The 23,256-nt window shown below is 39.7% G+C and overlaps 1 protein-coding gene across 1 annotated transcript; it reads left to right on the forward strand.

Moving 5' to 3' along the window:
- The first annotated feature begins 474 nt into the window (after positions 1–474).
- On the forward strand, positions 475–3,771 carry KCNA3 (potassium voltage-gated channel subfamily A member 3). Its single transcript, XM_004769886.2, has one exon. The coding sequence runs from the start codon at positions 561–563 to the stop codon at positions 2,298–2,300; it is 1,740 nt and encodes a 579-aa protein (XP_004769943.2). The 5' UTR covers positions 475–560; the 3' UTR covers positions 2,301–3,771.
- Positions 3,772–23,256: the final 19,485 nt, after the last annotated feature.

A 23,256-nucleotide genomic window follows, 5' to 3' on the forward strand; every position in this document is an offset into this window, starting at 1 on the left:
GGCGGGGTGGCCCAGGCCCGGCCAGAAGCCCCGGGGCCGGGACGCAGCATCGCGGGCCGGGGGGGAGGGGCTGACCAGCGGTGGCCGGGTCCGGGTCCGGATTCCACAAGGGCCGTCTCGGCCGGGCGGGGACTCGTGGGGGACCCCGAAGTGCAAAGTGAGGGCGCCTGGGCGGCCCAGAAGGGCGCGGCGGCGGAAGGAGGGGGTCGGGGGGTTGGGAGGCGGGGGCCCGGGCCTCACGGTCCCCGTGAGCCGCGGGGCGGCAGAGCCGGGCGCGCGCTCGCGCGGTGGGCGGGCATCCTGAGGGGCCGCGGGGGGACGGCGGGCGCGCGCTCCGCGGGGGAGGGGCGGGGCAGCGCTGGGGCGGGCGAGGAGGCGTCCCCCCTGAGGAGCCCCGCCGACCGCGCCAGATCCGCTCCGAGCCTCGCGGCGGCCGCGGCGCCGGCGGCGGCGGCAGCAACAGGCTGCGGGCCGGGCTCGGGGAGGGGGGCGGAGGCGGCAGAGGGGCGGGGAGCGCGAGGAGGAGCGACGCGGTCCGCGCCGCCGCCTCTTCCCGCCGCATGGACGAGCACCTCAGCCTGCTGCGCTCGCCGCCGCCGCCCTCCGCCCGCCACCGCGCCCACCCTCCCCAGCGCCCCGCGAGCGGCGGCGGCGCCCACAACCTGGTGAACCCCGGTTTCGCCGAGCCCGCCGCAGGCCCAGCGCTGCCGCCCGACATGACGGTGGTGCCCGGGGACCACCTGCTGGAGCCGGAGGCGGCGGACGGCGGCGGGGGCCCGCCTCAGGGCGGCTGTGGCGGCGGCGGCGGCGGCTGCGACCGCGACCGCTACGAGCCGCTGCCGCCCGCGCTGCCGGCCGCCGGGGAGCAGGACTGCTGCGGGGAGCGCGTGGTCATCAACATCTCCGGGCTGCGCTTCGAGACGCAGCTCAAGACCCTTTGCCAGTTCCCGGAGACGCTGCTGGGCGACCCCAAGCGGCGCATGAGGTACTTCGACCCGCTCCGCAACGAGTACTTCTTCGACCGCAACCGGCCCAGCTTCGACGCCATCCTCTACTACTACCAGTCGGGCGGCCGCATCCGCCGGCCGGTCAACGTGCCCATCGACATCTTCTCCGAGGAGATCCGCTTCTACCAGCTGGGCGAGGAGGCCATGGAGAAGTTCCGCGAGGACGAGGGTTTCCTGCGGGAGGAAGAGCGGCCGCTGCCCCGCCGCGACTTCCAGCGCCAGGTGTGGCTGCTCTTCGAGTACCCGGAGAGCTCCGGGCCGGCGCGGGGCATCGCCATCGTGTCCGTGCTCGTCATCCTCATCTCCATTGTCATCTTCTGCCTGGAGACGCTGCCCGAGTTCCGCGACGAGAAGGACTACCCCGCCGCGTCGTCGCAGGAGCAGTTCGAGGCGGCCAGCAACAGCACGTCGGGGGCCCCAGCCGGAGCCTCCAGCTTCTCGGATCCCTTCTTCGTAGTGGAAACCCTGTGCATCATCTGGTTCTCCTTTGAGCTGCTCGTGCGGTTCTTCGCTTGCCCTAGCAAAGCCACCTTCTCGCGAAATATCATGAACCTGATAGACATCGTGGCCATCATCCCTTATTTCATCACTCTGGGCACCGAGCTGGCCGAGCGACAGGGTAATGGACAGCAGGCCATGTCCCTGGCCATCCTGAGGGTCATCCGGCTGGTGCGGGTCTTCCGCATCTTCAAGCTCTCCCGGCACTCCAAGGGGCTGCAGATCCTGGGCCAGACGCTGAAGGCTTCCATGCGGGAGCTGGGGCTGCTCATCTTCTTCCTCTTCATTGGGGTCATCCTCTTCTCCAGCGCTGTCTACTTTGCTGAGGCAGACGACCCCACTTCTGGTTTTAGCAGTATCCCGGATGCCTTCTGGTGGGCAGTGGTAACCATGACAACCGTAGGTTATGGGGATATGCACCCGGTGACCATAGGGGGCAAGATTGTGGGGTCGCTCTGTGCCATCGCTGGTGTCTTGACCATTGCTTTGCCAGTCCCTGTGATTGTTTCCAACTTCAATTACTTCTACCACCGGGAGACAGAAGGGGAAGAGCAAGCTCAGTACATGCACGTGGGAAGTTGCCAGCACCTCTCCTCTTCGGCCGAGGAGCTCCGAAAAGCAAGGAGTAACTCGACTCTGAGTAAGTCGGAGTATATGGTGATTGAAGAGGGGGGCATGAACCATAGCGCATTCCCCCAGACCCCTTTCAAAACGGGCAATTCCACGGCCACCTGCACCACGAACAATAATCCCAACTCCTGTGTCAACATCAAAAAGATATTTACTGATGTTTAATATATGCTACAAGTGACATGCTGTGCTCAGTATTGTGTGGAACGTGCCCCCTTGGTCTGTGTATGCCCTTGTTTTATACATTTCCAGACCATTCATCAAGGAAAGGACGTGAAGAAGTGGAAAGCACACTTCATTTTCCCTCTCCCTACTGCTTCATACTGAAACAGGTGTCAGTTTTGCAAGTGGGCTGCATTCTCTCAGCTCTCCTTTTTTTTTTTCTCTCCCCCTTCTGTAATATCGCAAAGAACAAACTTACTGTAAACTTCATTTCTAGTACACACCCTCTTAAAAAAAAAAAAAAAGTACATCCTGGGAGGAAATGAAACTAAAGAACAGTTAGAATAACTGCCTAACCTCAGAATTGAAAAGACAGTTGTTTCTTTACTAAGTAAAGAAGGCACATACTTAAAGGATGCTTCTGTTTGCTGTACCCATTAACATTATTGAATATTTAGTTCAGTTGCCTTCGCTGTGGATACGTGTATGAGAAGTCTAATTAGAACAATGACTTGTAAACCCACTGTAAGTTTATTTGTTGTTGTTGTTTTTTTTTTTTTTTTGACTGGAATTTCTATTCAGAACCCCTCCCAGAATTTTAAACATTTCTACCATTTTGAATAAAGGGAAATGCCCAAGGTGTCCTGATCTGACTAAATCAGTTGAACTCTTTGAGGCTTGTTAAGCATTTCGAAAGGGGGGCAGACAGGCAGATTCCTCTGAAGTTCTGTGTGTGTGTTCCTGGCAACATCTATCAAAGTGTAGAAACAGATGTTTTCAGTGCTGCTGAGAGAAACAAACAAACAATTCCTAATGCGTCTGCGAGATAAGCTTCTGCAGTATCACAAGAAGATTAAAGTGGCAGACACTCCTTCCAGCGGAAGTTACTAATTCGGACCTGACTGATGCAGTTCCCATAGCAACCCCTGTTTCCTGGGAAACCCGAAAAAGGTTGTCATGGCATCTCTTGCTCTCTAGCCCCACCCCCTAGCCCCTGCGGTTTCCACAGTAACCTTTCCAGATGGTTCTTCCTTACAGGATTTCATAAGGAAAACCACTGTTTGAATAAACCGCACAAATAAGGTTATGTCTGAGAAAATGAGGTGGTGAAATGAATCACAAAATGCATATTTTTTTTACTACAGAAAGTCACTGATATCATCTCATGACTGAATCGGGAAGGAAAATACCGCCTTTGGAATGTTAGAAATACACTCCAGTGAGGCATGATTTGAATTAAATGCCAAAAATTAGGCAATAACTTCAAAGGATACTGTTTTCTTCCTCCAAGAAGTTTCAAGCCAACCAGTGAAATTTAAAAGCAAATGTAAAAGTGTTCTGTACGTAAGCAAATGAAAGATTCAGTCCATGTACCTGAAACTTTACTACAAGGAACCTTCAGACTTCCTCTTAAAAAAAGTTCCAGATCCCACAAACAGCACTTGAAAAGCTAAATAAACTTTAAAAATACGAAGGACGCCTGTTTTTTAACTGAGGGAATTGCAGACAATCAATAAAAAGGAGGGACGGGAAGTAACCACATCCTGGGAAAATTCCTGCAAGTTTCAGCCATATTACCAGGGGTTGCCAGAAGACAAACAGAATCAGGTGAGCACTGTTTGGGGGTACTGAGAGCTCTAGCTCTCCCTCTTTGGACTCAGAACTAGGAAAATGCTGTTCTTGTCTAGATTGGCAATACTTGCAAAACCAATGGTTTTATATTAATTACATGCAGGTGCCTTTTAAAGATCACTTACATCTTTTCCTTTTGATTTCCATGTTGTTTACTGACCTTTGGTTTCTATTGTTTAATGACAAAAGGGTGGGTGTGTGGGGGGAGTCATTGCTCTTTAGAATAACCTTCACCAAAATGGAACTGAAAATGATTCCATTCCTTTTACTAACCCTCTTGGCTTCTAAACAACCTGTTTCCCCTTTAAGAAAAGAAAAAAAAAAGGATAAAAGGCAGAACCTACTGCTATTAGATTATTGGCCCAATTTTAATTTACATAATTACTAGTATGCAGTAGTACAGTCATTTTAAACAAAAATGGTTAAACTTACAAGGGTAATCCTGCTTTTTAATGAAATTATTTTATTTTATATACGTTATAGGTATTATACTATGTTTTTCACAGTTACACATTGTGCACAGCTGTTTTGTTTTTTTTTTTTTTTTTTTTTTTTATAGGGTATAACTATTCGGTCCTAAAGGAAGTGAGAGTAACCCTAATTCTAAATCTAATAAAGTTTTTTCAGGTAATCAGAAGCCTACCTATTTTATTATTTGTGTAGTTAATACAGTTTAAAAGAATGTTGAAGACTTCTAGTGAGGGGAGAGGAAAGAAAAGACAAAAACGTAATAGAGGCAGGAGATCTGTATACCTGGTCATGGGGTCCCTGCTTTTATCTGTATGTGCATCAAAATAAGACTCCTTTATCTGTAGTCCTTTGCTACTTGTTTGAGTTACTTTTACCATTGATCTACCTTTTGATCAAATTCTTGGTATTCTTAATGACCATTCTTTTTGTAACCCATTTTGGTAGTAATATGTTAGACACACTATAGTAATAATGTTAAGAATAATTTTTATATATGTTCCTAAAAGATCTTGATGGGAAGATGAACAAAGTACAATGACACTTTTATTCACTTTTATTTAGAAGATATAGAAACCCTGCTTAGTTCTATAAGTAAATTATGGTTGTACCATAATTTTTAGAAATGTATGGTTATTAATAGTAATATGAAGAAGACCTTTTTTTTTTTTTTAATCCAGAGAAATACAGCTTTTTGAGTCATCACTTTGAGGTGGTATAATTGCCTCCTTTGCCAAATTATAAGCTCCGTAAAGGTTGTAGGTTCTGTATTTTGACAAATACAGACTTTGGACACTAGCGCCTAGCACATGTAGCACTTTGTATGTATTCAGTAATTCTTGATGAGTGAATGGCAATAATCTTACATTAATGTTATTTTCAGGTTTTTTAGCTCTGCAGTCATACTGCCAGGGTTTGAATCCAGACTCTTCTCCATGAGTAAATTACTTACCCTCTCTGTGCCTCAGTTTCCTTATTGGTACAATGAGAATAATAAATAGCATCTCATAGAGTTTTGGTGAATGTTGAATGTTGCTACAGGTATACTACTTAGAAAAAATACTTGCATGCTATGCAGCAGAGATTTTGCCAAGAGATTACATTATTATTGTGATCCTTACTTACAAGCATTGTGTAATTAACACGGAGCTTTGTGAATGATACAAAATACATAAGTAATCAGTGTCTTCCTATTTACTGTCTGTGTAACTGTAATAATTACCATGTAATTATCATGTCCTGGACACGTCTCAACTCTGCAAGGTAAGTGGTATTCACCTACTTCAGGAGGGTAATAGATAGTTTTGGTTAAGTGATTTCCCAGAGACTTCACAGCTAGCAAGAAACCCAGCTCTGATTAAAGCCAGGTCATTCGGCCCCCAAACTCATGTTCCTTTAATTGCGTGACTTGAAAGAGATTGAAACAATAAATCTTATGCTTTAAGGTTTGACTTCAGCCCATGTTACTAAATAATGAATTCCTGTAGTGAATATATTTCTAGAAACCTACCTTAGGCAGTATATTGAGAATTAACCCTTTCTTAATCATCAGGGATTTTTTTTAAAGATTTATTTATTCATTTATTTGACAGATCAAGATCACAAGCAGGCAGAGAGGCAGGCAGAGACAGAGGAGGAAGCAGGCTCCCCGCCGAGCAGAGAGCCCAATGTGGGGCTCGATCCCAGGACTCTGGGATCATGACCTGAGCCGAAGGCAGAGGTTTTAACCCACTGAGCCACCCAGGTGCCCCAATCATCAGGGATTTTTAACCATAGGGATTAAATATAAGGTATTTAAATTGAGCAAGAAATCAACTTTCCTACTAATAAAAGATTATTTTCCTATATGATTGATTTTTCTGCATTTAATATTATACCCAGAAAGCATAATCATAGTAGTGATACCTGCTAGGACAATAGATATTTTTCAGTTTTAAGATTAATTTCCTATTTTCATGTGTTTAATCTACAGTAGATGATAGTATTATGCAAATTGTTATTTTTCCATTTCTTTATACTTTGCTTAGGTTACCCAATAACCATGCCAGCAAATAGTGTAAATATTTTGACTCCCCCTTATTAAGAAAGGAGAAATTACTTAGAACAAAAGGATTGAAAGCAGAAGGAGATTGCCACCTCATTGAAATTTGCAACATTATTGCCTTACCCAGTCACTCCATGGATCTTGAAGAGCATCTGTGCTCAAAAACACATTAGAATATACTTCTGTCCTTTATAATGGCTGTAGCCCCTTCTCTAAGGTCCTAAATCATTCAGAAAACCAAAATACATAGTGATTTGGGCTTACAGCAAAATGCAAAAGAGCCTAAGTTTACACATATCATTTAGCTTTGCTAAAACAAAGACTTCACTGTTGAGCTCAACTGTACATCTTGGATGTTGAAAGGTATACATATGTCTGTGGGTACAAAAGATTCATGGGAGGAGGTGTGACTGGTGCTGTGCATGTCTATCAAAACCCTGGGGAAAATGTATTTACCCTAGAGCTGGTGAATCCAGAGATAAAAATAATGTTGTTATTTATTTCTTTTATGATGCTTTAAACTGATATTATACCAAATTTTAATACCCACCAACTATGGTGACATAATCACAAACAGCTACTCATAAGAGTCAGCATTATATCAGTGATTTCTAAATTTTGAGACAAAATTTCTGGGATTGAAATTTTAAATGCAGAATATGAAGAAATTTAAAGTTACGGTTTGTTGACATAAAATTTGTTATTTATCTCTTTGGCATAAAACGTACTCAAGCAACTGCTCTGGTCAAAGTATATAAATTCAGTGTATCTAATACCAATAGTTTTTTCCTTTAAGAACCATAACTATAATTTAATGACTTCCATACATTTAAAATTTCAACATTTTCTCTAGCAGTTCCAAGTCCTTCCCACCTCTCAGCTGTAAATAGAAGTGATAACCCCTCCCACTAAGAAATGCAAAGAAGCACAAGTGCCCCCCTCCCCCCAATCTGAAGACTTATGGAAACACTGAGATAGAGGTGAAGAACAGAAGAATGGGGCAGAGGATATTTAGGGCTTGCGTTTTAGGGTGGGGCTTTTCCTTCTGTCTTTTATTTTACCTTTTAAATGAAAATAAGACTATTATTTCCATGCTACTAATTTCCGTATTTTGTTTGGCAGTATTTTAATAGTCATTTGTTTTCTATAACTTGCAGGGAATGGTTGAAAACCTTTGAGAGAGGGCAGATCAGAGGAGGCAGGAGGAAGGAAGGGAAGCCATGCAGAGCCCAAACCCTGTGCTATCATGACTCAGCTCCTAAACTCCTGCCAGAAAATGGCCATTGCTAGAAAGTATATGATAATAATATTTTTATATGCTCACATTCACCTTGCAAATGTAATTTAAGTGATTCAGACAGGTTAGAAAGTTTTCAAATATTTGTCTTTGTTTTCAGTGATGCTGTAAACTAATTCTGTCTTAGGAATTATAAAGAAAAAAGCATTTTACGAAGAAACGTTTTTGTGGTTCTTCACCCCCCCTTTTGTACTGAATGTGTTGCATTTCAAATTTTGCACCATTAACTATCAAATACATTAAAGAGAAGATCTGGAAAATCAGCTCCATCATTTTCTTGGAAGCCATTTTATTACTGTTGCAATCTAAATAGTGCAGAATAGGAGCTCTAGCCTGAAAAGTAATTCCTGGGATTCTGGTTGTTAGTAAGATAGCATTAAATGAGCAAAAAATGATGTTTTCTTGTATCTGAAGAACATTAAGAATAAATTTGTGCATATAGGGTTCTGACTTTGCAGATACAGGGATCATACCCCAGCCTGGTGCTAAAGAGTGGAGAGAATCTTTTTCTTTTCCAGTGAGCCCCAACATAACCCCCACCCCTTTCAGCAGAGCACAAAGGCTCTTAGAAATCTTTATTGAGATTCCCACTAACTTTTTAGAATGAAAACTAACATTGTACTTACATGTTATATGTCAATCATCATTTCTGTTTCACTGGTTTTTTGTTAAAGTTTATTTTAAACTCTTGTTCTTTATGGAAATTCTCTGAATCCTAAGATTCTTATTTTATACAGTTAAACATGCTCCTTAAATTAAAACATATGACTTAATTTGGAAGAGAAACCAATGAGGGTAATTTGTTACACATACACACACACAAATCCCTTACCTGTTATTTTCTATCCTAAGATATATTTACTTTCTGTCTACAGATCTAAACAGTCTAAAATTGGTGAATTTCCAAAGTATGGGTTTTCATTCATATGTGGTGCATAGACATTTACAAAGCATTTTTATGTTTTCATAACCTTGCTTAAAATGCAGATTTATTGCCTAGTGTTATCAATGTATTTATTAATGTGATAGATTTATAAAGTAGTAAATACATTCCATCTATCACTGAGCTTAGTCATTTCACCTCCTAAATATCCCTGAAAATAATCTACTTTTCAGCATCACTGCCATCACCACTTTAATCTATGCTACTGTCATCTCTATCCAAAATAGGTGTGAAAGTCTCTTCAAATGGCCTCGCTACATTTGCTGTGGCCGATTTGACCCATTCTCCACCTGATAGCCAAAAGCATCATTTTGAGACTCAAACCTAATTGCATCACCTGCCCCTACTTTAAATTCTTTTAAGGTCTTTACCTTGTTTTTTGGATAGAGACGTAAATGCTTAACACAGCCTTCATGGCCCTACATGGTCTGTCTAGGCCCTGATCTTCTAGTTAGGGGTTAAGCTACCCTTCACCCTTAATCTGTGGGGGAATCCTTGTAGATGTTCCCCCTGTCAGCCCCCTCTTCACTTTGTTACCTTATACTTTACTTCAGTATTCCCTCCAGGATATCTCTCATGACTGGTTTTGTCAGTTCCCTGTTATGCTACATTTCATCAAATTTAAGGAGCCTTCCATTATAAGGAAAACTGTTATTCTATGTGCCACTGAAAAAAGAAAAGCTGCCCATTTTAAGGGATAGTACCAGGGATTTTAAGGTACATCCCAATTTCATAGATGCTTAAGTCTGAAAAAGTATTGAAAGACCCGCGGATCCCCTTACCCAAGAATCCAACACTGCCACTGGATGCAATCAGCAAGAGGTTCTTTATTGTTACGCAGGCGCCTGCGGGTGGTCAGCAGCTCCTGCTAGCTGAGCACACCCGGCTGGGGTGGTGCCGGGTTTTTATAGACAGGTACAAACAAGTTTTGGGTGGGGCGCAACTGATTGGTTGACAGAACTTTTGAAAAAGGCATACGTGGAGTTTGCTGATTGGCTTTGGGGACCCGCGCGCGAAGAGAGAGGCGGGAAGGGGGAACAAGCTGATTGGTTCTGAGGGCCTGCGCGCGGGAGGAGAGAGGCAGGGAGGGGGAACAAGAAGGGGGAAGGTAGGAATGCCATCATGGCGTCTTCTATTATTTCTATAAGCCAAGCAGTTACAGAAGGGCAAAAGAGCAATTAATAAGCAATTAATAACCTAATTTACGCCTAAAAGCCAGCGGTTCACAGAAAAGCAAACAAGTGGTTAGTTATCCTATCTATCTTCTAGGGGAGGGGTCTTTCAGTATGTCTTAGAATGAACTGAATATAGTATGTGCTCTTGACATAGCTGTCATTTTATATTTGTTTGTGTTATATGATTAATGTCTGTCTCTTCTATGAGAATAGGGACTCTATCACTCTTTGTTCATCCTTGAATGCCTTCCCATTTTCTCCTAAATCTGCTCCAAACAGACTTTCACCCCCTCGCTTCACCAAGTGTGTACATTTCAAGGTCACTGGTGACCTCCTATAGCTCACCCCAGTGGTCATTTCATTTGACCCATCAGAACCATTTGCTGCTTTGAAATACTTCCTCCCCTCCTGGGAAGAAGTTCTTCATTTGACTTCAGGGCATGACACTCTGTATTTTCTTACTACCTCCCTGGCTCCTCCTTCTCAATCTCTTCTACTGGGTCTTTCTCATCTCCCCTGAGTCTTAATGTTTGAGAGCCCCATGGGCCACAGCTTAGTCCTTAGACCTCTTTTCCTTCTGCATTAGGTCTTATTCTCATAGCATTAGACTATCTATCTGTAAATTTCTCTCCCCTACCTGGACTTCTCCCCTGAACTTCAGGTTGAATTTCCAACTACCTACTTGACATCTCTACTTAGATATCAGATGGGTATCTTGAGCTTAATGTGTCTGAAACTGAGCTTCCCTCTCCTCTCCAACCCTTGCCACCAAACCTATGTCTCTTGCCCCTTTCCCGCTTTCTATCACTGTAACTTCAATTTTCTGGTTGCTCTAGCTAAAATCCTTGGAATTTTCCTACATTCCTCTCTTTCTGTCATACCCCTTATCCAGGCTATTGTCAAATCCTGTTGGCTTCCCTCTCAAAGTGTTTCCAGTCTTAGTTCTGCAAACACCAGTTCTAAGCATTGTTATCTCTCACCTGGATTATTAGAGTACCCTCCTGCTGGTTCCACCAACTTCCATCCCTTCCCCTGCTTGAGTCTATTCTCAACATAACAGCCAGAGAAAACCCTTTAAAGCACTTGTCAGGTTATGTCACTTCTTCACAGCAAAACCCCTGTTTGGCACTCCATTTCACACAGGCTACACACTAAAGGCCTCACATGGCCTGCAAGGCCCTACCTACTCAACCTCACCTTACCCTTCTGACCTCCTTTCTGATTCCTCTCCCGTGTGACCCTGTACAGCCGCAGTGCCAGCTTCCTTGCTTTTCCTCAAAGAGACGAAGCGTGCACTACCTCAGGGTTTTGCATGTGCTGTTGCACCTGCCTGGAATGCTCTGACATCTGCTACCTGCATGGCTCGCCCCATCACCTTCTTAGGTGTCGCCATCTCACTGAAGCCTTCACTCACTACTCTGTTTAAACAAGCAGCCCCCACAGCACTCCTTTATCCTGTCTCTGCTTTGTTTTCTCCTCTAACATGAGATATTTTCCTTACTTTGTTTATTGTCCATATTCCCTTCCCTTCCATGAGAATAAAGAATTTTTGTCTATCCATTGCTATTGAATCCCTCAAGACCTGGAGTAAAGTTGGTGCTATATAACTCTTTATTCAGGGAAGGGATGAGAGGAAGGAAATTCTGATTTGGATGTTTTTAAACTATAAGCAAAGTTTTCTTGTCATGTATCTATGCTTCATTCTATCGCTGTGAGGCTTATACTCATCATCATTGTTGTTATGGGTAAAATAACCTGGTTCGCTGGAGAAGGTTTCCATTTGGTAAAACATGCTGCAGCAGGTTTTCCCCCACAAAGTGCTATCCAATTATGGGGGTGGAATTCCTTAACATAAATAATTTTTAAATAACATTATATATCACTCCTAATCACCATGGCTACCTGGAGTTGGAATGCTTCACAGAAACTGTTTCCTACCTAGCAGCTAATAAGCACTATTTGTAAATGATACTCAATATATACTTGTTGACTGATTGGCTTACATAGTACAGTAAAATTCAGAACAAATAAGTGATATCTCTGGGAATTTACCTAACTAGCAGACATCCTAAGGAAATTTGCTATAAGTAAAGTCTTGGTTTTAGTTAATGGTAAGTCCTAAAATATCCATGGGGTTTTCATTACTATGGACACTAATTGAATAAGGCATTAGATATTTCATCGGTGAATCACCTTCAAGAATTATATCGCTATAGATACGGCCTTACCCAATAAAATGATTTCATTCACAAACTAACTTAATTTTTCAAAAGACTTTATTTATTTGAGAGAGAGAGATAGAGAGCACAAGCAGGGTGGAAGGGCAGAGGGAGAGGGAGAAGCAGGCTCCCCGCTGAGCAGGGAACCCAAAGCAGGGCTCAATCCCAGGACACTGAGATAATGACCTGAGCTGAAGGCAGCTACTTAACCAACTGAGCCACCCAGGCACCCCTAAAATAACTTAATTTTTTATGTAATCATCACGATATATGGGAAGATCACAGAAAATGGTAATTTTTTTAAAGTGACTTTTTCATGTATTAAAGAAGAGGGGGACATCGAACCCACAAGCAGTAAGAGCAGATTCTCACAGTGACTTTTATAATGGTAAAACTTAGGTCACTTCTAAATAAAATAGGTGAGGGGCACCTATGTTGGTAGAGGGAACATATGTTGGTATATATTGGTATAGGGAAGTTTCCAGAAGCTTTGCAAAACTGACATGTGTAGTATGGGAACTACTGAGACTAAACTGAAGTATTGATATAAAAGAAGACTGCAGATACTGCTGTGATTTTAGGTAATATCATAATAGATGCACTTTAGGTAATATCGTAACAGTGCAGCAGAAAATGCAGGTACTCCACATATGAACAGAAAGGAACCTTTTCTACACCCCTTCTGAATTTTCTCCTTTCTCTGGGTTTCTCAGGCACAACAGACCAGACCTTGACTGGGTGTTACTTCTGTACATCTAAGTGGAACAATTTCCTTACGAAACATGCCACCAAATGTAAAGAAAAAAAACTGAAGCATGTGCTTGAGATTACATATGTTAACCAACAGAAGTTAGAAACTCTTTTTGCCTTCCATCACTTTATACAGTTAAGCCCAATTAGGACAGAGATCATTTCTCTTCTGAGGACACGTTGTCAGGACTTGTTAAAGGAATGTCACAAAACAGAGAACTGAAATTAATAATTTTCATTTCTTATTTTTTCATGTTTTTTTTCTGATTTGGAATGAAGAATTATTACATTGTGTATTTTTGTTATTTAACCCAATATGGGTTTTACTGAATTTTCTGTTATAAACTGGAGTATTCAAGGTATTAGAAATTATAACAGGCAGCCTCATATGCCATTACATTTTATATTAACCTCATGTATGACTATAGGACAAAAAAACTTCAGTTATTCACCAATAGATTAACTCTATAAGAAATTAAAATAAAAAGCATGTTAAACAAGAGAGACTCTATGCTGGATTTCAAAATGTAGTGGATAACTAAAAACCACAGACAGAATAATATCTCCAGGTAAAAACTGTGTTTGAATTGCCTTATACCTATATTCTAAAAATCATTTACCTGCAACATTTTAACTTATATCAAAAGATCAGTTTATTCTATCAGACTGTAATGTGAATTAAGGATATTTATTATTAATAGATCTAAATACTGCTCAAAGTAGCAGTGATTACAACTCAAGCTCATTTTTCCATGACTTTCTAGATTTTTGACAAAGCTCCTATCTTAGCACATTACCAACTTTAATTACTGAGTGAATTTAAACTTTTTTTGGGGGGGTTGCCAAGAGTATATAATTTCCAAGAGGCCAATCAGGAAAGTGTACATAATTGAATGAGAAATTTTTCTAGTCCTTTGGCTAATGCATTACCATTTTGTTGGCAGAAATGAAAGAGGTTGTTGGTATGCAGCCAACTCTAAGTTGTTTAATAGATGTCGAAGTACAGGCACATCAAAACAAAGTTCCCATAAAACTCCATGTTGTGGAATGATTGTAACCCCTTCCATCACCAAATATGAAGCTAAGTAAGCTGGGTGTCTATACCTCTTTTGTTTAGGCCTTGGTGGAGGTGCCACTTACTTCTTCACAAGCTTCATAATTACAGAAATTTGACCGTTCTTGTGCTCTTTTCTTGCTTCATATGTTAGAAAATTTATTTGGTCAAATATCTTCAATTATAGGTCTCACCATTTTCTATTACACTTCCCCCTCTGTTTTTGTAGAGTTGACTTCCGTCTTCTAAGCCCTTCAGCTCTTTCCTAACCACTAATATAAACATGATTACCATTCAAATGTCACTTTGATTTCTTGTTTTGTTAAACTGCAGCTCCTTCCACACCCACAGTCCATTAAGATGCTGAGCTCTACCACACTTATTTAATAGTCCCAAGAGCCTTGAGACAGGGACTGACACACGAGGTTTAAAAAAAGGCTCAGCTTCTTATAGAAGAAGGATGTAATAGTAGCAAGAGAAGGACAGCTTAATAAAACCATCTCAAGATAACCAAAGCTACAGCAGCTAGGCACTTAGGAAATGAAATGGGTGCCAGATCATTCATGTTACTTGTAATTTCTAGTAATCAGTAGTCATTACTAGCTACTCAACCACTGTAAGCTGGAACTGAGTTTAGCATTTTTCTATTTGTGTATTTAGAAGTCTCCTTTCTACTACTGTTAGTAAATCTCTAGAATACATGAATCTGATTTTTACATATCCCCTTATTCACTCAGTGGATATTTACTGAGTACTTGCTATGTGTCAGGCACGGTGCACAGTGACAGGAATGTATTCGTTCATTCAATGTACAGATTGTCTACTCTGTCCAGCCACCATTTTAGACTCTAGACATAGTAGTGAACAAGATAGTCATAGTTGGCAGAGGAAAGCACCAAGCCTTGAACTTTTATTTCTTGGTTCTCCACAGACCCTGGTTGAGCAGTTACTGTCTTAATTTGTGATTTCTTGAAGTGGTGCATAACTATGCAGAGTTTATATTTTAAAAGACCAACTGATTGAATGTTATTTGTGTAATGACAAGATAAAGTACAGGCATGATGACTAGAACACAGTTTTCACCATATTCATTTTGAGACTGTTTCTCCCTCTCTCTCAATCTCTATCTCTCTTTGCCTCTCTCCTTCCCTCCCCCCCACCCCGTGCTCCACCCACCACACCTTCCCTCTCCACTTCTCCATAACACTTATCTGAGCATAGGATTTCTGTTCACTTTAAGAGTTCTCATCTTAGGTCACCACAGTGGGATGTACTGCCAGGAAAGAAACCAATCCTTGGAAATACATTGAGAAAATTAACACACATATTTATCTAAAAGACAATACGCACTCAGAATGTTTCGAATGGTTCTAAAGGTGAAGATAAAATTTTATGTTCAAAAGGCAAACATTGCTTTGGACTACATCTGGAAGTGGGTATTAATAAGGACAAAAAGTTCATACTTTAAGCATACTCAGAAACTTTTTCTAATTTATAAAACTAAGCTTTGATATGTGGTTGATAAGCTCAGAAAATTAATCCACTGAGCCACCCAGGCGCCCCAATAAGCTCAGAAAATTAAATTGGTTGAACTTTCAGGGTACCAGTAAAACAACAACAACAACAACAAAAAAAAAAAACCAACCCAAAGTTATGAAAAGTATAGTGACTAGAATATTTTATATTGACATGAAGTCTACAATTTTTTAAAATGCTAAATATATAGTAAATCACTGTGCTTTGCCCAACAGATACCTGAGGAGTCCCACATAGAGAACTGTAGAGCTGCACTGGCCAGTAGGATTCTCATTTTTAGATTGCCTCCATCAAGAATGCAGTGTTGCTGATGAGCGGTGTGATCTGTCTGCCCGCACATGTTTTGTTTTAGCTGACATTAAACCTGTCTCTGATAAATGCTTTATATATAAAGGAAACAGCTCTAAAGCTCGAGGATTCTCTTCAACTTGTATGCAGTATTAAAGATAGTGATAAAGAGATAAAGAAGAACATCAAAAAATATGAAGGGATCATTTCAGCCCTTTGACATCTTGATGAAATCAGATCACTCAAAAACTAATCAGTACTGCCGATAGAGAAAACCTAAATGTCTGTTTGTAACAAGCCAACTGGTACTGTTTTCCTCTTTCAGTTAATCACTGGACTGTGTTGAATCCTGAGATACAGCAATGTTATCTTCTGTGTTCTGGGTGATGTGAAACCTTATTTGTGAAGGTGTGTTTTGTACCAAAGGCTCTCCTACATAGATTGGCCCATTTTACGTGTAAATATGTGAAGTCTACACTGTGCCCAGATGAATGGTATTAAACAGACTGGCCTAAAAGAAATGTGCCTTGCTTGATTAAACATCCTTTTATTTTTTGATTCAAAATGATAGATTTGCAATTAGTCTCATAGGTAGCTTTCAGCTTGAACATAAATTTAAAGATACATTAGTACTTATATGTTTAAGTTATCTATTTTAACTGAAATTTTAATATTTAGTTATAGTTTTCAGCAGTTCATGTATAATATACTCATTCAAGTTAGTTTTCATGTGATGTTTGGTGTGGTGAGACAAAGCACATTCTTAAAGATAGAATATTTCATCTAATGTTTATAGAATTTCCTTCAGATTATATCTGTAAAAGGTTTCTTGACTCATTTTCTATTTTTGTATTTTATTCCTTTAGAAATGGAACTTTTTCAATAAAAAAAGCAAAGTTTTAGTTGGAAAAGAGATTTAGGAGGTCATGAAGATGATTTCCCATTTGGGGATATTTCACTTCTGTGCCATTATTAATGTATTTACTGTGACATTTCAGCAGAATGGTAGCTATTTGTATATTATTTAATAAGCCTTATGGAAGTCAAACTGTGAACATTTGGTATACTGAAGATTTTTTTTCATTTTCATATTTTATTTTTGAAACATACCTAAACAAATGCATAAATAACCAATTTCCTGTTATTCAAGTGCATAACGATGCTAAATTATAATAAGAGGGCTTGTAGAATTTCCATTACTATCGAAGTATTCCAGTAGCAAAGCCAAGATTATAACACTTTCTGATGCCATGTAGAAGGAAATACAGTGATGAACTACATTGTTAATACATAAGAATAGGTAACTGAAACAGACTTATAGCTATTAGCAGCAACAGATGGGTAGGAGATATAATCCAGGTAACTTTCTTTGAGGCAATGTCTACAATGAATACTGTAAAATCTGCTGGTATTTTTTCAGTGGTCAAAATTTTGAGACCAGATCTCTCTATTAAAAAGTGAAGTAAAAGAGTGGTAAGTATCTCAGATTTGAGCTATGTGAACCTCCCATCTGGGTGATTTGTGATTCAAGTGAAAACAGAGCCAAAGCCACCACCATGTTTTTGTTCTGTGTTAGCCCACATATGAGAGACACTGGCCCAGGGAATTGTCAATCCATTCTAGCCACCTAATACTCATAACTGATGATCCCAGACTGGTCAACAGTAAAGTAATTCACATCAGCTATTGGCATGATTGAAACAAACCAATTAACTGTCCTATAGAGGTCTTTGACATTCAGATGTTTCAGTAAGGATCAGTAGGCATTACAAATATAGACATAAGTACCACCTTCAGGAAACACCAATGACACAACTTTAAGCATTATGTATACTTTATATCATGTCTGCATTATTATTATTATTATTACAGGCCACAGTTTCAAACAAAGACAAAGCCTGGACTTTGCAATAAAAGCACAGAATGGCACCATATGAGTAGACTGTCATATCCAATATGGTTCACCTGAATGTGTGGCAAAAATATAGCATTGGTCTAGATATCATGAGACCAGAGTACTTACCCACTTTCTACCTGTGGGATGCTAGATAAGTCACTCACCTTTGCTAGGCTACAGTTTCCTGAATTGCAAGGTGGGTGTGCTGGGTTAAATAATCCCCAAAGCCCTTTCCCAGCCTCCAAATCCTCATTTATATACATTTGAAAAGGCTTTGAAGAATACTTAAAGTACTCAGATTTTCTTATGTATCTCAGAAGGAAAGACTACATTGAAATAAGATTTAAACCTTGAAAGTGTCATAAATACACCATTCTTCAAATTGAGTGTGAGAAGAGGAAATAGGATTTTTTTTTTCCTCCTCCGAGAATTGTCACTGGCCTCTAATGGGATCATGAAAAAGTAGAAAGACCACTCTGCAGAATGGAAACAGATTAATGAAATTGCTGGAAAGGAGGGGAGATTATTTGTTGAATTTAATTAGATGTCAATGTGATTTGAAATTGTATATGAAATACTAAAAACAGTGCCAGAGCTTTACTACACACTCAACATTATAACCCCAGAGCAGAAGCATGGGGAAAGGTTAGAGGGATGGGAATGTTTATCTTATGATTGATTTTTTTTTTTTTTTTTCACAAGAGGCAGTTTGGTAGAGTTTAAGCAGGTGCCTGTGCCTTAGTGCTCACTCTGCTAACTCAGGTGTCCTAGGGAAAGTACCTTTGACATCTCTGACCCCCAGTTTCTTTATCTGTACAATGAAGACTTTAGTAATTTGTGTTTTTCTACATCTTTGAAAATTCTGTAACATTTTCAGAATGTCCTGATGCACATATACGTGGACATGTTGCTCCTCTCCTGGCACTAAGATGCCACAGATCTCTGCTCACATGACCGAACAGACTGCAAATCCAGCTGTTCCTATTTCTAATGGACCCTCAGCAAGACATTAAAAAAAAAGTAACTTTTAATTTTGACCGTGGCTTACCTATTATGACTTACCATTTCATTTTTGAATGTTGAGTTAATTGAAACAAAATTTCTGTTCCAGTGAAACTTCTGTTTAAATTTTTGTAGCTTAATAAACACTTAGCAAACCAGAATTAAGTATATTAGGCTTGCCAATGAACTGTAGCCGATTGCAAGGTGCATTTTTGTCTCATTAAGAAGGTAATGCTGTTTTAGTCCCAGAATCAATGGCTATAATTTGAAATAACATTCACAAAAATTTGTAAATTTTCATGAATACAAAAGAGGCCTGATAGAGCCATATTGTAATTAATTTTGCTCAGGAGTGAGAAACAAAATTCAGGGATAATCCAAACACTTCTGTTTGGCTTTTGTGGACAGTTGGGAAAAGAACGGTTATAGCTTTTGTACAACATAGATAAGAGATAACTATACCCATTGAAAAACAAGAGTATATTCTGGTTGCTGGTTTTATGGTAGAAAGAGATAAGGATAGAAAGAGGCTAAAATATGGACACTAGGGAAATTGTTAAAATGTTAGTCCATTTGAGTAATACAGAAATATTTTGTCATAATGAGATTATTTGTCCAGAGGTTTTAGTCTTATATCCTTCCATTCAGAAAAGGGGGCAGTTTTTAAAGGCCTCTATCATAATAGGAAATGTATATTTTAACTAGCCGAGCAATTCATTAAAACATTTAATCTGATGATTTTTGGTTTTGTGAATTCAGTTTAGGTGTAATTGAGTCTCTTATATATTCGTGTTAGTGATAATTGTGAAAAGTAGTTTTATCTATTTTTTTAAAGTTGTTGAAATTTGCTCAATGGTGATTCTAGCAAATTGTGTTAATATTGTATCTTGCAACAGTTTGTGAACTGACCATACAGAAACAAACCACAGTAGTATCTCTTCCAGTAAATTGTATCCATGATGTGATCTCTTAATACTGGGTTTGGGGTGGGAAGGTTAAGTATTTAGTTTATTTAAAACTAATTGTCAAAGTGTTTTTCCTATATGCCATAAAATTGTATGATTATAAACCAAATAGTAATATACTCTTCTTTTTTTTTCAGTATAGGCCATTTTTGGAACTACCCCATGATATGGTATAATTTCAGTTATAAGTTCCTACAAGGGAAAGCAAACAGTGTATGTAGTATCTCTATGTCATATGTTAATGTAATAATAACAGTAGTACGTTTTTGAAATCTTAGATAGTAATTATGGAGATATCCAAATACAGTTTTTTTCATAGCGGTGTCTTACATTTGTTTATTATGTCAGACTTTGTAAAGATCCTCCATATCTTATTTAATCTTTAAATATGCATATAAAGTGGTAATACGATCTGAAGTTTAAACAACAGATAGAAAGATCAAGTGACTTGCCCAAGATCATATGGCCAACAAATGGCTCCAAATCTCATTTTTTTTACCCTGTTCTCCTTCTGTCATATTCTTTTGCCCCCATAACTGCCATATCTTTAAAACTTTAATTTAAATCTATTCTAAATGATATGTTGGGAAATTTCAGGTTTGGAGGACAAGGTATTTTTTGCTCTTGTAAGCCCTTCTTAGATACTTCCAGAAGACAGGGTGAGAGCCAAACATTTTCCATCTAGAACATATTAAGTCCGCACACCCTGACCACAGACACCAAAGCCATGTGATATCAAATGCTAGACTGAAAAGTTATCTTCATCACCTACCCTAATGACGGAACAGTTGAAAGAAGCAATAACCCAAGAAACAGCAGACATTCTGATTCAGGGAAAACATACTATCAGACCGACCAGTGGCTCCGACTCTCAGCTTGTTGTTAACCATCCCATGTGTTCTGTAATGAGCAGAGGACAGGTGTGGGGGAGCGGGCAGAAAAACTGTCCTCATTTTAAATAAACTCCTTATTTCTTAAAACTATTAAAAAAATTGGTTATCAAATATTAGATAACTGTATTAGTACCATTTAGCCACAGTTCAAATATGCTGTAAAGTTCATCCACATATTTAAAAATTAGGTAATTTCCCAAATAAAATTAAAATATGACTGCTCAGTTTGAATGTGGAGAAGGTTCATGTGTTAAGTCGTGACAGAATACCACACTTTAATTCTTTTTTTCAAACAACAGAGAGGCACTGTTACTGCTTTCCCTTGTAAATCAACAGTCTGTGATACGTTCTGTACCCTTACTAATTAGCAATGCAGTGTTACTGTGCATAATTAAGTGGAGCATATGCTATATGATGTCGGAATTTACAATTTTCTCACCTTAAATTTAGTTCTTTTTATCAAACAGCTAAGTCAAACAAGTATTATTTTGTATGGAATGAAATAATAGTCATTCTCAAATAATGGCATAATAAATAATGGAATTCTGAATAAAATGTAAAATCAAACACTTTTTTCTATATTCTTTCGATATTGAATTATGTTAGTTTATCACTTATTAATGTAAAGCTTAAGTAAGTTCTTATGCCGTGTTCTCTAATGTTCTTGTCATAATAAATTTGAGCCTTCTGTTAAGTAAATACAGTAAATATCTGTGAGTTGATTATGTGATATTTTTATCTGATCCATTTAAAAAACTTGTCATTGGCTTTAAAGTGTTTTCATTGCAAATATTATGTGCAGAATTCAATAAAATAAAAAAAATCCCATCACTCATATGAATTAGTCCCAAACTCTTTCTTTTCTCTCTCTGTCTGCCTATCCGCCTTTTCCCGTTTTACTTTTGCAAAAGAGGAAACATGAAAATGGGGACTATTGTCAGTAGAGTAACCATCACCAATTTCTGCGAACTGTTCTATGTCTTCCCACGTGAGTCTTGGGAGGACTTCTGGGCATTACACCTACCGAGTCTTGGGGATGCCAACATTGCCTGGGTTTCTTCCCTTGCTCCCTATCATATACATTGATGCGGGCCCAGAGGAATCTCACGGAAGAAAAAAAGTATTTGTAATAAGCCTGTACCTTCATACTTTGTGTCTGTTATATGAGAAAATTGAGGCAAAGCAATTGTATGAAGGTAGATCTAGCATTCCCCTGCTCTCAGACAGCTTTGAGTCTAATAGGTGACATACAGACGTATTTCTAAGCCTGTAGGTTAGGATTCTCACTGTTAGATCCAGAACAGTTAAGTGTTAAATAAGGACATGTTGTTTGCGATGTGTATTCGCTATTATGTCCAGTATTTTTTTGCACCGTGACAGACTATAATTTCTACTAATCAGCCTGTGCATACCCATTGTTCTTATTTTGTGCTTAGCAATGTGGATCTTAATTCTTTTTCCTAATAGCAGCTAGTTACTCAAACGTGTTTGTGCTTTCGGAATGTCAACACATGCTACATCACCAAAACAGAGGCCCTCTTGTTTCCATCTGGAATCTTACTTTGTCTTAAAAAAAAAAAAAAAAAAAGTGCAGATTTAGGCTGCCTTACACATGTAGTAATTAGCTATTAAAGAGCAAAGCATATTTTTCTAAGCCTCTGGTTAATACAAGAAAGAATTGTTTTTAAGCTTTCTGGTCATGCAGTTTTGGTGGTGGAGTCCATGAGCCATAATTTGTATTTCATGTAAAGGAACTAAATCTTTAAATCCTTCGCCAACATTTACGGAGTGAATTAAGAGATGCAGGATTACAAATGCCCTCTTTGAACTATGCCTTCCTCCAAGAGAATTCTCACTTTTCTATTGGACTTAGCAGGAGCAAATTACAACGTAATTATTACAGCTGTGTACCTTCTGTGGGTTAGGGCCCACTCAGTCCTCGGTTCCCTTTCCTGTACTTTCTTTTGTATTACAGCCTTTATCAATATTGTGCCTTTCTCTCCCTTAGGCCCATTTATCAGGCACTTATAAGTTCATTCATCACAGCTAAATGGGTCACATTATTTTTTTTTTCAATCCTTCTCCATTTTCTCTAAATGGTACCTGATGACTTAAGTCATGGCAGAAGAGAAAAAGCCAAATGAAGAACTAAACCTTCTGGGAATGACACTGTCTTTTAAAATTTAAGGTCAGTGAAATCACTGTTTTGGAAATGAAGACACAAGAGGGGAAACAAGGCAAGTAACCCAGAAATCTGATTTCAAAGCATACCACTGACAAGGAAATGAGTGTATGTAGATAGTCTCTCACCCATGTCTGGTCCAATTTGGCAAAATAAATGCATTTCGATGAAGATGAAGAATACGAGTTGATTCCTAGGCACATCTGATTAACCTTTACAATGTCAGTGAGAAATAGATGCCAGGTACTACTGGTTTAATTTATACCTATTATGCCTGCTACAAAAACAATCATTTCCACATGACCTGAATCTGAAAGCAATCAGGGACAGTGAGAGGGAAGTTAATCCGAGGGCCCAATAGGAATCTGGAAGCCAGGCTTGATGATAAGCATACCTGATGTTTTTAGCTTTCATGTGTCTCTCCAGAGATGCTGAGGAGCTCCTCAGAGGACAATGCTTGTACTGCTTTTTGGCTTCTGGTTATGAAGATGGACATCATTAGGAGAGATGAGAAAGTGACGTTCATAACGCAGATGCAAATTTTTGAGGCCGAGTTAATTTTTGCATTAGAATCTCTGGAGGCAATTTATAAAGCTGTTTGAACTTTATGTCTG

The sequence above is a fragment of the Mustela putorius genome, unplaced genomic scaffold (assembly GCF_011764305.1).
Source record: "Mustela putorius furo isolate JIRA1106 unplaced genomic scaffold, ASM1176430v1.1 tig00000585_pilon_pilon_pilon, whole genome shotgun sequence".
NCBI classification, from domain to species: domain Eukaryota; kingdom Metazoa; phylum Chordata; class Mammalia; order Carnivora; family Mustelidae; genus Mustela; species Mustela putorius.

Coding starts and splice junctions, on each gene's coding strand:
- KCNA3 (XM_004769886.2), top strand. CDS start 561: ATGGACGAGCACCTCAGCCTGCTGCGCTCGCCGCCGCCGCCCTCCGCC.